This window comes from Puntigrus tetrazona, chromosome 15, assembly GCF_018831695.1.
Source record: "Puntigrus tetrazona isolate hp1 chromosome 15, ASM1883169v1, whole genome shotgun sequence".
In the NCBI taxonomy this organism is placed as follows: Eukaryota; Metazoa; Chordata; class Actinopteri; order Cypriniformes; family Cyprinidae; genus Puntigrus; species Puntigrus tetrazona.
The window spans coordinates 12,727,156-12,741,045 of record NC_056713.1 but is presented as its reverse complement, the minus strand read 5'-3'; the positions used below and the strand labels follow the sequence as shown (position 1 = coordinate 12,741,045).

General features: G+C 45.3%; 1 protein-coding gene across 2 annotated transcripts; it reads right to left on the bottom strand.

Moving 5' to 3' along the window:
- Positions 1-7,617: 7,617 nt before the first annotated feature.
- Positions 7,618-13,090, bottom strand: ankk1 (ankyrin repeat and kinase domain containing 1). 2 transcript variants are annotated; one of them, XM_043259795.1, is made up of 8 exons: positions 12,896-13,090; positions 12,536-12,815; positions 12,209-12,360; positions 12,051-12,100; positions 11,518-11,673; positions 10,806-10,906; positions 9,495-9,519; positions 7,618-9,384 (listed from the first exon to the last, which is right to left on the bottom strand). In XM_043259795.1, exons 1-8 carry the CDS (start codon positions 13,087-13,089, stop codon positions 8,129-8,131), a joined length of 2,214 nt encoding a protein of 737 aa, XP_043115730.1. In that variant the 5' UTR covers position 13,090; the 3' UTR covers positions 7,618-8,128. The 2 variants fall into 2 exon arrangements, with proteins under 2 accessions (XP_043115730.1, XP_043115731.1); XM_043259796.1 differs by having other exon boundaries at positions 10,815-10,906.
- Positions 13,091-13,890: the final 800 nt, after the last annotated feature.

Genomic DNA, 13,890 nt, shown 5'->3' with positions numbered 1-13,890 from the left:
CCAGGTGCGCGAGCCAGCAACGGAGCTCCCCGCGGTGGAGACAGCCGACTGCGATGAGAGCGCGGAGTGGAGCTCCGCCTACTACACATCTGCTGAGGATGAGCTGATCATCCACCTGGGGCTGCTGGATCTGCAAAGGGAGCTGGATGATGTGGACTTGGACTTAGACTGGGCACCTCCCCTGTATCCTGAGTTCCTGTTCCCGTTCAGCTACCCCGTTAGCCCGCTGGTTCCGCCCAGCCGTCCCGTTAGCCCGCTGGTTCCGCCCAGCCGTCCCGTTAGCCCGCTGGTTCCGCCCAGCCGTCCCGTTAGCCCGCTGGTTCCGCCCAGCCGTCCCGTTCCAGTGCCCGCGCCACGTGCGCTCCGTCCCGTTCCTGTGCCCGCGCCACGTGCGCTCCGTCCCGTTCCTGTGCCCGCGCGCGCCACGCGCCTCGTCCCGTTCCTGTGCCCGCGCGCACGTGCGCCTCCGTCCCGTTCAGTGCCCGCGCCACGTGCGCTCCGTCCCGTTCAGTGCCCGCGCCCCGTGCGCTCCGTCCCGTTCCTGTGCCCGCGCCCCGTGCGCTCCGTCCCGTTCCTGTGCCCGCGCCCCGTGCGCTCCGTCCCGTTCCAGTGCCCGCGCGCCGCGTGCGCCTCCGTCCCGTTCAGTGCCCGCGCCCGTGCGCTCCTCCAGTGCCGCCTCAAGTTTTCCCACCCTCCCACCCTTGTCACACAACGACGATGGATCCCAGCAGCCCCTGCGCTCATCCTCAGCTCTCCATCAGGAGCTCGCCACGGGTCTGCCGGTCTCCATCGCCGTCGAGGGTGAAGGATCCCTCGCCTCGCCGTCCTGCCTCCGAGACCCAGACTCCTCCTCGGCTCGTAGACCCGTCGGCTCCCCCTGGGCTCCTAGCTCCCTCCTCTACACCGTGGTCCGTCAGTCCACCAGCTCCACCAGGCTCCATCGTCCCTCCGGCTCCGCCTTGGTCTGTCGTCGACCATCCGTCGCCTCGGGATTCCTCTCCTCCGGCTTCGCCTCGTCCCTCCATCCCACCGGCTCTGTCAGGCTCCGCCGCGTCCTTCCCGTCCCCCGTCTCCGTGTCAGTCGCCAAAGCCTGCGGCGTCGCCTTGGACCTCCAGCGCCTCGACGTCACCCTGGCTCTTCGGCTCTCCGTCTCCGCCTCAGTCTCCTCCACCACCTGCTCCGCCGCCGTCGGTCGGCCCCATGGAGTCGATGGCTGCTCCTCCTCCATGGCTCCTCCCTCCGTCGGCTCCACCGTGGACCACCATAGCTGGGCTCTGGATCTCCTCCTGCTCCGGACTCCTCCTGTCTCCTTCCTGGCTCCTCCCTCCATCTACACCTCCTTGGACCCTTCTGCCTTCTGCCTGCCCCCTCCTGGGGATCCGTCCTCCACCAGAACCTCCTCCCAAGACCCGGTATCCCCAAATCCTAGTCATTTTGGTTTTGTTTGTTTTCATTTGTTACCCTTTAGGTGCGAGGACGCACCTTCCGGGAGGGGGGGGTAATGTCACGTTCCCCGGACTTTGTTATTGTTTTCATCTTGTGCCATGTGCTCCCTGTGCCCTGCCTTCCCTCTGTGTTAATTGTATGATTGTCTGCAGCCGTGTCTCGTCAGTCTCGTCAATTACCCTGTGTATTTAAGTCCTGTGTTTTGAGTTCTGTTTGTCCGAGCGTCAAGGTCTATACCCTATGTCTTTACCCGATGTCTACACCTGTGTTTAGCCTGCCTGCCTGTTCTACCTGCCTGCCTTTTTGTACCTTTATTTTACCATTTTGGAATTAAACCCTTTTATTTTCATTTAATCTCGTTGTGTGCTCTCGTGCTTACCACACAACCGTGACAGAACGCTCGGACCACAAAAAAGTAAATAGCGGCGTATTTTCCCCCTTATTTTTGGTTTTTTGTTTGTCATGTTTGCCCAGTTCAAAGACCCAAACTTCCTCATCCGCCTGCTGGAGCAGGGGGATTGCTCTCTCGAGGACTATACAGAACTATTCCTCGAACTGGCCAACGACTCCCGCTACCCGGACTGCTCTCTGCTCGAACTCTATTTCCGCGGACTTCACACCTCCAGCCAAGCGCAGCTGTCCGGGAGCGGTCCTCGAGAGAGCCTCGCCGCGTACGTCGAGTGGGTGCTGGTGTCGTGCAAATCGTCAATGATGGTTGCGCCTGAGGACAACGACACCAGCCCCACTCCAGATCCAGAGCCTAGCCCATCCCTTCACCGCAAGGTCGAGCCCCAGCCTGAGCCCACCGCTGACACGGGGCGGAGTCGGCGCGACCACGGACCCATCGCCAGAGAGCGACAGAGCCGTGGAGCGCAACAGGACCCGAGCCGTATCGTCAGACCAGGTGCGCGAGCCAGCAACGGAGCTCCCCGCGGTGGAGACAGCCGACTGCGATGAGAGCGCGGAGTGGAGCTCCGCCTACTACACATCTGCTGAGGATGAGCTGATCATCCACCTGGGGCTGCTGGATCTGCAAAGGGAGCTGGATGATGTGGACTTGGACTTAGACTGGGCACCTCCCCTGTATCCTGAGTTCCTGTTCCCGTTCAGCTACCCGTTAGCCCGCTGGTTCCGCCCAGCCGTCCCGTTAGCCCGCTGGTTCCGCCCAGCCGTCCCGTTAGCCGCTGGTTCCGCCCAGCCGTCCCGTTAGCCCGCTGGTTCCGCCCAGCCGTCCCGTTCCAGTGCCCGCGCCACGTGCGCTCCGTCCCGTTCCTGTGCCCGCGCCACGTGCGCTCCGTCCCGTTCCTGTGCCCGCGCCACGTGCGCTCCGTCCCGTTCCTGTGCCCGCGCCCGCGTGCGCTCCGTCCCGTTCAGTGCCCGCGCCCGCGTGCGCCTCGTCCCGTTCCAGTGCCCGCGCCCGTGTGCTCCGTCCCGTTCCTGTGCCCGCGCCCGTGCGCTCCGTCCCGTTCCTGTGCCCGCGCCCGTGCGCTCCGTCCCGTTCCAGTGCCCGCGCCACGTGCGCTCCGTCCCGTTCCAGTGCCCGCGCCCGTCGCTCCTCCAGTGCCGCCTCAAGTTTTCCCACCCTCCCACCTTGTCACACAACGACGATGGATCCCAGCAGCCCCTGCGCTCATCCTCAGCTCTCCATCAGGAGCTCGCCACGGGTCTGCCGGTCTCCATCGCCGTCGAGGGTGAAGGATCCTCGCCTCGCCGTCCTGCCTCCGAGACCCAGACTCCTCCTCGGCTCGTAGGACCCGTCGGCTCCCCCTGGGCTCCTAGCTCCCTCCTCTACACCGTGGTCCGTCAGTCCACCAGCTCCACCAGGCTCCATCGTCCCTCCGGCTCCGCCTTGGTCTGTCGTCGACCATCCGTCGCCTCGGGATTCCTCTCCTCCGGCTTCGCCTCGTCCCTCCATCCCACCGCTCTGTCAGGCTCCGCGCGTCGTCTTTCCCGCCCCCGTCTCCGTGTCAGTCGCCAAAGCCTGCGGCGTCGCCTTGGACCTCCAGCGCCTCGACGTCACCCTGGCTCTTCGGCTCTCCGTCTCCGCCTCAGTCTCCTCCACCACCTGCTCCGCCGCCGTCGGTCGGCCCCATGGAGTCGATGGCTGCTCCTCCTCCATGGCTCCTCCCTCCGTCGGCTCCACCGTGGACCACCATAGCTGGGCTCTGGATCTCCTCCTGCTCCGGACTCCTCCTGTCTCCTTCCTGGCTCCTCCCTCCATCTACACCTCCTTGGACCCTTCTGCCTTCTGCCTGCCCCCTCCTGGGGATCCGTCCTCCACCAGAACCTCCTCCCAAGACCCGGTATCCCCAAATCCTAGTCATTTTGGTTTTGTTTGTTTTCATTTGTTACCCTTTAGGTGCGAGGACGCACCTTCCGGGAGGGGGGGGTAATGTCACGTTCCCCGGACTTTGTTATTGTTTTCATCTTGTGCCATGTGCTCCCTGTGCCCTGCCTTCCCTCTGTGTTAATTGTATGATTGTCTGCAGCCGTGTCTCGTCAGTCTCGTCAATTACCCTGTGTATTTAAGTCCTGTGTTTTGAGTTCTGTTTGTCCGAGCGTCAAGGTCTATACCCTATGTCTTTACCCGATGTCTACACCTGTGTTTAGCCTGCCTGCCTGTTCTACCTGCCTGCCTTTTTGTACCTTTATTTTACCATTTTGGAATTAAACCCTTTTATTTTCATTTAATCTCGTTGTGTGCTCTCGTGCTTACCACACAACCGTGACAGCCGTCGACTGTGAAAAGATGACAATCACGTGACAAAATCTGCTTGTTAGTTTGCTAAAAAAGAAAAACTAATTAAATGCACTACATTATAAATACATAGTTTTCATTATGATAAAAAATGACATCTTAAAGCCAGTGATCAAAGCACTGCTATTGTGTCTGAAATAAAGTGATAACTCTATATTTTGTTCCACAGAAGAATAATTTTTCAAGCAGAATGAGTATAGGCCAAGGACAAAATGTGAACTGAGAACATGGCGATTTATGACACAGCGTTTTTATAAAAACATTTCTTTTTTGACATTTGTTAGAAGTTCAAAATAAACATCGGGCAGATTTGGATGGGCATGACACTTCTGACAGTAAGCCAGCCCTCTGGATGCGATAAATGTCAAAAGCAGTGATTTGATTCTGGCAAATATGAGCTGTTCATGGGCAGTTTATAGATTTTGAGGAATTCAGCCATCAAAGTATTTTTTTCCCCCACATACCCAGACATAAGTAAACCAGTTTAGAGTTAGTAGAGTAAAGTGAATGAAATGTCTAATTTCTACTTTGTGTAGCATGTGACCCCCGATGACTGAAAGCCAATTGCTATTTTATACATCAGGAAGTGACAATTTTGTGACCTTCAGCCAAAATGAAAAGAGACTGAGCGATGAAGGCCTACTGGAGTCATATCAAGGTTCAGTTTGATGAGGCATCATGTCACAATAACACACTGAAAATCTAGAGCAAGAGCATGCCATCGTGTGCCAGATGAGGCAGAAACAATGCTATCAAGAAGCCTAAAAAAGATAAATATCATTGGGCAGAATACTACCATGGTTTTGTCCAAAAAAAAAAAATCCACATTAACCTCATTCTGTCATATCTCAATGATATATTAACAACAGCAGCATTAAATTAGACTGTTTAAACATCTCTAAGGAATCTTGAATCATATCCAGTAATTCTTGCTTTAGTCTTGCAGTTTCAGTCAATATGACAAAAAATCTGTAAATCATTATTTCGAATGACCACAACATTTGGGACTGAATCCTGCATCAGCACCTTTGGTGGCCAATACGCTCCTAAAGGGTGATTCAAAGTTTTTTTTGGATGAGGTTGGCTTAGGTAAAAACAAAATATTACTTATGGGACTTCTATCAAAACGTTCCGGGCTGCATCTAAAAGATTCTTGGCAACAAAAAGATTCTTTAATAAAATATGAAACGAGTAGATCTATTTTCCTTTGGCACTGAATTTAACGATGTGTTCATAAAATAATAAATACGGTACTAATTTCATGCCTATATTACCCTGTCAGATGATTCCTTTCAACAAGTCTGGAGTAAGCTTAGCGTTTTAACTGTTGTATGAGTTTGACATATTTAGTTCATGCCTATTAAATAAATAATCTAAAAAAAACTTTCATGAAGACTGAAGAGTTACTTTCGCATACTTTTTTTTTTTACCTGATAGCGTAAGGCAGGACGAGTCGTCAGTATATTTGGTCAGATTGCCAGAAAAAGGACTGCATATTTTGAAATATGTAATATCTAAATGCAATTTTTGCCAGCTCTTAGCAGTAGTATAGATGACCTAAAAGCAAACATAATTAATGGGATGGAAAATGGCATTCTTTGTGACAGCATTGGTGGCTTCTCACTATGGCAATTATGTAAACAAAATCATTTTAATGGTCTATTATAGCAACAGCTAATGTGTTGACAGTAAAATCATGGTGTCATTCTCTGGAAGAGGGTTCAGTGCATGCTGGGTAAAACTTAATAAGCACTCATTAGTAGAGCTATCTATGTGCTTGCCTAAAGGACCCAAAAGTAATGAAATGAAAGTCTGACAGAGCAATAATTGGTCATACTTCACTAGCAATCTCCTCTTGGAGATGGTGCTGTATTTTTCAGCAAATTTCTTTGGATGTGCAGTCATGTGTATAAATTCATTTTTATCAAATTTTCTGTGGAGATTTAAAACCTAATCCACATATACGATGCTCTTTGGTGCATTAACAATAGTCCATGGGGAAAATTTTCAGCTTTGGTATTATGAATGTTTTGAAGCTTGGAAAATAATGTTCCTTCACAACTTCCACTCAGCATCCAAACACTAACAGCTATTTAAATACATTATATCGAGGATTTTTGATGTTTTTACTGCGTAAACATAAACACACAAGCACACACTGAACAGACTCGTTCTTTTCCTTGCTCGGAATTAGACATATGACAGGAAATGATCTTATCCGCGCATTTTCTGAACTAATCTCATGTAAGGTTCCTCTGCGTGAGGAAATATCAGAGAAACATGCTATTACATAAAGGATTGTTTGATTTCAAATTACTGAATGTGAATGAGGATTGCATCAATTCGTGCCGTAGACGCTTTTGTTATTATGCAGGCTTTAATGAGACATTTAAAGTGTCATGTACATTACAGTGGAGAGGCTGCCGCGCAGTCTGTGATAATGGGTTGCATGTGTTCAGATTCCTTCACAAGGCGTTTTATTAACATATTCACTTGAGGAAAAAAAAGCAAGCCAGAACCTAGCTAAAAAGTAATTGATATTCCGATGTTTGTTTCAGAAGCTCAGAATCCTCATTACAACTTTCTCTGTGTCCCAAGAGAGCAAGTGAAATAAACATTGTAATTCAAGCTTTATCTTATGATGTCATGTTTGTGAAATACAAAACTGGTGCTTTTCAGTCACACGTTTACACCTGTTAAGTATGAATAATGCAGTGATGTCTACTATACTACCACTTCAGTTATCGTATAATTACAGAATGAAGGTTGTTGCATTCATTTTATGTTTTTTTTAGTTTTTTTTGCCCTTTGTGTTTAGGACAAGGCTGTTGAACGTGAGCGGAAGCCTGCTGGGAAGCGATAAGCATGTTGTGAAACAGGTTTTTTGGCTTTTGTTTGTGAACGTAACATACCACCTGAATGCAATAAATGGTTATAATTTTTTCACCATGACAATGGGCATGTCTGACAGTAGTGGAATTCATGCAAGTATGAATCTATTGAATCATGTTAAAGACATGATTATGTATCAAAACTGTGGAATAGGCAATTTTGTCAACATGAATTACCATCAATAAGTTATACTCCTCTAATATGATGTGTTTTCAAATTAAATGAGATATTCAGCAAGAATTAAAACGTGAGGATAGATTAGATTGTTATACACCAGTCCGACTGAATGTGAATATGGTAAATAATTGTTATTGCTGTAATTATTAAAAGGAACAGTTTACTCAAAAAAAGAAAGCAATCATTTATACACCCTAATGTTGTTACATTGATATTCTTTCTTTTGTGGATCATAAAAGAATATATTTTTTCTCACCAAAACATTTTGGTTACCAGCATTCTTCATAATATCATCTCTAATGTTCCACAGATTAAAAAAAAGTCACGCAATTTTGGAACAACATGAGGATGAATAAATTAAGACTTTAATTAGATTTGAATTTGTATGTAAATTATACCTTACATTATACAATGCACATTATTTAACCGCCTGTGCAATGTAAGTGACTAAACAGATATAGCAAGGAATTTCAGTGAAGTTATTATTTTTTGAATAAATTTTACAAAAACAAACAATTGTCTTCTTAGGAATAACATGCTCTGATGAATTATTCAAGATAACAAAACTGACTCAATTTCAATTTTATGTTGACTTCCACAACATCCTGCTAGTCTTAAAATCCTTCATTCATAACACTTCCATTCCGCGAACACACCTGAGCTCTTAACCAAACCCAAACAAAGGCGTTAAATTCTAGGAATTTAAAACACAAACAACAGCAAGACTGTTTATAAGAACAGGCTTTGCCGGAGGAAGGAAATCGATAGCGGAAATCAATGCTGCACTCCCTCTAATGGTGGAGTTATCTGTCACCAAACACGGCTCGCTCTCTGCCAGGATCTCCACCGGTGTGCTAGCTTTTCAGTAGCTCCAAGGCTTCTGTATTGTTGCACCGTTGAGCCAAGGTTAAGGCGGTACATCCTTTCGAGTCCTGCATGTCCCGTTGTGCATTATTCATCAGCAGGGCTTTGATGATTGGGATGTTGCTGAGCTGGACGGCTAAATGCAGCGGCGTGGACTGGCTGTTATTCTGGGCGTTCACATTGGCTTGGTGAGATATCAGCTGCAGAACGCTGGGGAAGCAGCTACTGTTACAGGCTAGGTGGAGGGGTGTCCAGCCATTCTCCTCGGCCAGGCTGGGGTCAGCACCTGCTGTTAGCAGCACCGTAACCACCTCCTCCTGTCCATGATGGCAAGCAAGGTGCAGAGGAGTCCAACCATCTTTCCCTTGAATGTTGACTGAGCCGTGGTGCTCCTCCAACATGAGGACGGTCTCTGGATGGCCTTTTAGGGCTGCAAGATGCATGGCTGTCCAATTCTGATAGGTTCTGATATTGGGGTCGGCTCCTTTACTCAACAGGAGTCTGCAGATCCCTGTGTAACCCTTTAGAGCGGCAAAATGCAGAGGACTGTAGCTTTGCTTATCGACTGCTTTCACATTAGCCCCATTATTAACCAGCAAACGGGCCACCCTGAAATGGCCCTCGTCTGCCACCAAGTGTAGGGAAGTGGATTGAAGGTCATCTGGTTTGTTAACGTCAGCTCCGTTTTTGAGCAAGAGGTTGACGATGTTCACATGGCCATAAATGCAAGCCATGTGAAGCGGGGTACGGCCAGACTGGCGCTCTTGCTCATCTACAGCATCCAGACGCCGGAGCAGGATTCTCACAATGTGCTCGTGGCCGTTTTGAGCAGCGAGATGCAACGGCGTCCACCCATCCTTCTCCTTGGCATCGACTCGCGCCTTATTGTCTAATAAAAGGCGCACGGCTCTGTCGTCGCCAGCCTGCACGGCAAAATGCAAAGCAGTCCACTGGTCGCCATCGCCGAGATTGACGTCAGCCCCACAGTCTGTCAACAAGCTGCAGATCTCGTAAAACTTGTGCAGAACTGCGACGATGAGTGGCGTGTAGCCTTTTACACTCTGGCAATTCACCATGGCACCTAGATTCAGGACCATCTGCACGCTTTCTGTGTCCCCGCTTGCCACGGTGTGATGGAGGAGAGAGTTGTTGTCTCGAAAGACCATAGTCATGTGCTCTTTTCGAAGAACTTTCTTAAAGCTCTCAAAGTCTTTCTTTACAAGCAGAGACTGAACGCTAGAATCATCTGTAGGGGAAAAATTGGGTGTAGGACAGTTTATACGGAGTAAGAGCATGGACAGTGTACAGAGGATGAAAAAAAGAGGTTGAATGTGAGGACTTGAACAAAATACTTGCCTGAGGAGTCAGCTATTTTCTTTGGCTGATAGAGAGAAACCAAAATTGAATGTTATTTCTGTTTAGTAAATAATAACAATGTGCTGAAAGTAGTAAAAATATGAAGGTGTCATGGATTTTAAAAAGTTTGTGTGCTTTTTTTGTTCACTGTCATGGTTTTCACAAACTTGCGTTTACACAGAGACGATACGAGCATTGTTTTCAAAAACTTGCACTGCAAAATGTTTTCAAAGGTTTGCATTTTTAGGCCCCAAAAATATTGTTTTTTCATAAATAAAAGGACAAAACATGTAAAAAGTTCTGCCTTTTTAGTTGAAAGCAGGGATGTACAAATGCACCCTGAAGCCAACTGTAGAGTCGAGTTGCAATTGACCATTCGCAAAAACCTGCCCTCCTTAGTTACTGTTGCTATGTCTGACAAGCCATGCTGTTCTAACACTGCACACTATGTTCTCACACAGTAGAAATACATTGTGTAGCAAAGAAGAATGACTAACAACATGCTGACAGATAAGGCAGAGCAGGTTACTTTGGGTATGAAACTTTAAAATTTTGTCTTTTTTAAGGAAATTCAATCGATAAATACCATTCTGTGGCTTTTTAATGTGCTGTGGCATCACTGTATTGCCTTAGTTCAACAAATTGTATTTTCATATTTACTCAAAGCACAAAACAAACATGAATAAACATCAGAATTTATTTAAACGGCGGAAAGACGCAATACACAACATTTTTCAAGTTTAAGTCCACCGCAGGTAATTCCTCTCCTGTCTTATTTGTTTGTCAGGCAAGTTGGCAGATTTGGCGTTATGATTGGTCAGATCGCCTGTCAGTCAACCTTTTTGTGAATGGTCAACTGCATAACATCTTCAGTCAGACTGAACTGCTGATATTGTAGTCTTCATTAAAACTCACTAAAAGTTTACAGAAAGCAGTTCTTCAGCTACAGTCTTGTTAGTCAAGCTAATCTTCATGTTTAAAAACATGTTACACATCATCAAGCAAGCGTTCAATATTACCACCAATTGTAGTCCAACTAACATGTACAAATACTGGACCAAGCAGAGTTGCAATCTATCTTTCCTTGGTTTATTTATCTAAACTGGGCTAGTAAAATTTCAAGTGTTTATGACATAAGAGAAACAGAATTACCACAGTTTGGTATAAATAGTTTAGATTTTCTTTAGGTTTCATTCCAATGTTAGAGGAGAAAATAGTGGAAAGTGTTCACAGAAGCAGTATTACTCAAACTAACACTTTATGTGTTGACGGTGTACTGTGGTCTAAACATGCACTGGAAGAGTCACTTACGTTCCATACCTGTTCAGTTAGGCGCTTTCTTATCTCACCTCTTGCATTCGTGTCTGGGATTTTTAGGACTTCACTAAGGACTTCAGTCAACTGAACGGTCTCTGCAGAGAAATGGAGATGATGCAGCTGAATGTCACTTTGGGGAGCAGTTTTGCTCTAGCTCTTTTTCAGGCCTTCTTAAACAAGAGTGATCATTTGGAAAATGTGCAAACGGTCAGCCAATGATTGACAGCCTTTTAGCCGCTTTCATAGAGGAGCAACTTAATTGGACGGTGTATGAGATAAAATCATAGTGCAGGGGATATAACTTTGTTAATCACTCTGCATTTTTAGTAATCTGATGTACAAGATTAATTGTATTCGTCTCATTATAAAATACGACACTGCAACAGAATTAGCAGAAGCTTATTAAACTACTTTAATGCTCGAACACAAACAGTGAATATTAAAATTCATTATCGCAGTCACTAAATCAAATAATTTAATTAGAACTTTTACTGAAGGTGACCTGAGGAAGAAAGAGTCACAAAGGAACTGGGACGCTGATAAAAGATGCAACAATGTTGGTTCTGTGCTCATTGTTATTTCAGAAGAGTAAGACAACTGAGTAAAACGTCTGCTGGGACTTTTGGAATCCATTTTGTCTGTATAGAATCAAGCACTATTATAGTCTTCATTAAACAGAAACAAGAACAAAAATGAGTTTTGTTACCAGAGAAAGCCGGTCTCCGGCTGCAGTTTTGGTCCCAACATTGCTGCATGACACCAATCATATCCTCGCACTCAGGGGGCTTGTCTTCAGCGATCTTCTCTATACCAGGCCTTTTGCCAGATGACACTCTGATTAATATTTCTGTCATATTCAGACCTGTGACAAGGAGAACAGAACAAATTGCTTGGAGTCTTATTTTTGTACTATGCAAATGCTAAATAATGCACTTGTAAACAAACAGAGAGGAAAAAGAACTTGCTACAAACTCATTTTCTTTTTCTAAATGTAAAAAAAATCTAAATTAAATACATAATACTTATGTGTGTATATATATATATATATAATTATATATATATATATATATATATATATATATATATATATATATATATATATATATATATATATATAATAAAATGTATTTACACTTAACTTTACATTTAACTTACAAAAAAAAAACTTTGGTTGAATGGTGAATGCAAAACCTTGTGTAAAACTCTGTGGAAAGTGCCACAATTAGGAACAATATATACCTTGATATGCACGCTGCTGAGTTAGAATTTCCCACATGATAATAGAAATACTGCAAAGTTAGAATGTTTAGATGTTTAACTCATGGCATATCATAACTCACTGTCAAAATGTCAATTTATGCACATACTGCAAATTTCTATAAGTTATGAACTCTCACCCGTAAACATCATACTTTGTTCCAGGTGGTTCAGGATTCTGGGTAAAGGTCTCTGGAGGCACATAGTTTATGTTCTCTCGAGTTGTCAGGTGTTCAATAAACTCTGTCTTACCAGAAAACTCCTCCCATTTAATGAGGCCAAAATCTGAAACCTTTATAGATAAAATAAATCTGAAAGGTTGTATATTTCAACATAACAATGCATAAATGTAGAAAGTAACAAAAGTATATTTCCAAAACCACAAGCTCTCTTTCTTGTGAAGTCTTTAGAAAGTCTCTCTTCACCGGAAATAAATTCAGAAACATTTTCAATAGTGTCTGTCTCACCTTCACGTGCAGATGATCATCAAGAAGAATGTTGGCTGGTTTCAAGTTCAAATGAAGAATGGGTGGTTTCATGCTGTGCAGAAAATTCATGCCCATCGTCATCTCATGGATCATTTGGAACTTCTTAGGCCACATTAAGAAATGACTGCTGAGGAGGTTGTCCAAGGATCCCTTTCTCATATATTCCATCACTAAACCAGGAGGATCTTTGCTTATTCCATAAATGGAGATTAAATAACTGAACTTCAGTCTTCCAATTTTAGACATATGTGTCATGTTCCTGTGCCATAAAACATAAAATCATACACACGCACATTATATGCACACATATCAATCTTCTACTCTCTTGCATACTTGTACCTGTAATCATTGGTCGTTGTCTTTAGAGCACAAGTTTCCCGCCAGACCTTAACCTTCACTTTATAGACACGACCAAACTTGCGTTCGGCCAGTTTCTCCCAGTCACTTTCAAACTCATCTTTTTTAAAATGAGTAAATCTCTCCAGGCTGCCATCTCTGAAAGAATCCTGTACACTGGAATTAGCTGCTGTCATTTTGTTTTCCAGTCTCAGGAAATGAAGACGCTGCCCTTCGACATTTCTTCTTGGCACACAGAAACCAGGTCAAGGAAACACATATTAAAACAAAACGCTGTGCTAGTTTTGGTGGGAGGAGTCACGGCCCTGATTATTAGAATAGAAATGCAACAAAGCCAGTTCTGAATGAGGTACGCAGGTAAGGCTGAGAGATTTGTACGGGACACCTGATAACCGGATATACCAGCTTCAAGTTTTTACATAACAGTGACAATTACCTCAAGACATGTGTGCATGTTTGTTGTTAGGGAAGCAGTTTTATTTTATTTAATAGATTTTAGCAGAAAGTCCAAAGATATTTGATGGTAAATACTTAATTGAGCATTAATTGTCTTGCATTTCAACAGATGCATAAAGTGCATGTCCCATTTTCATTATAATTACTGTTGTTCTGTGGAAATTTTTTCATTGTTCATTAATCGCTCAAGCGCGACTTCTTGGATTTCCTGGCACATTAGAAAAAACCTGTGGAGTGAATGTTATTCTAAGCCAAACTGTGATGCAAATTACTGTAACCTTCAATGACAGGCTTTCAAAGAATAAAGAAATAATACTAATAACAGTAATTAACAATCAAGCAGTGAGCAGCACTTTTAGGTGACGATGCCTTGCCTCTTCTGCGCTCTTGTAACACTTTGAAGGAGAGACTTGGCATTCAGCCGATACGATTCAGTCTTTGTCGGCCACCCGAAGAGACACTTCATCCTTTAAGAAGTGCACAAAGAGCCAGCCTCTGCATTTCAACAGGAATACGGGCTC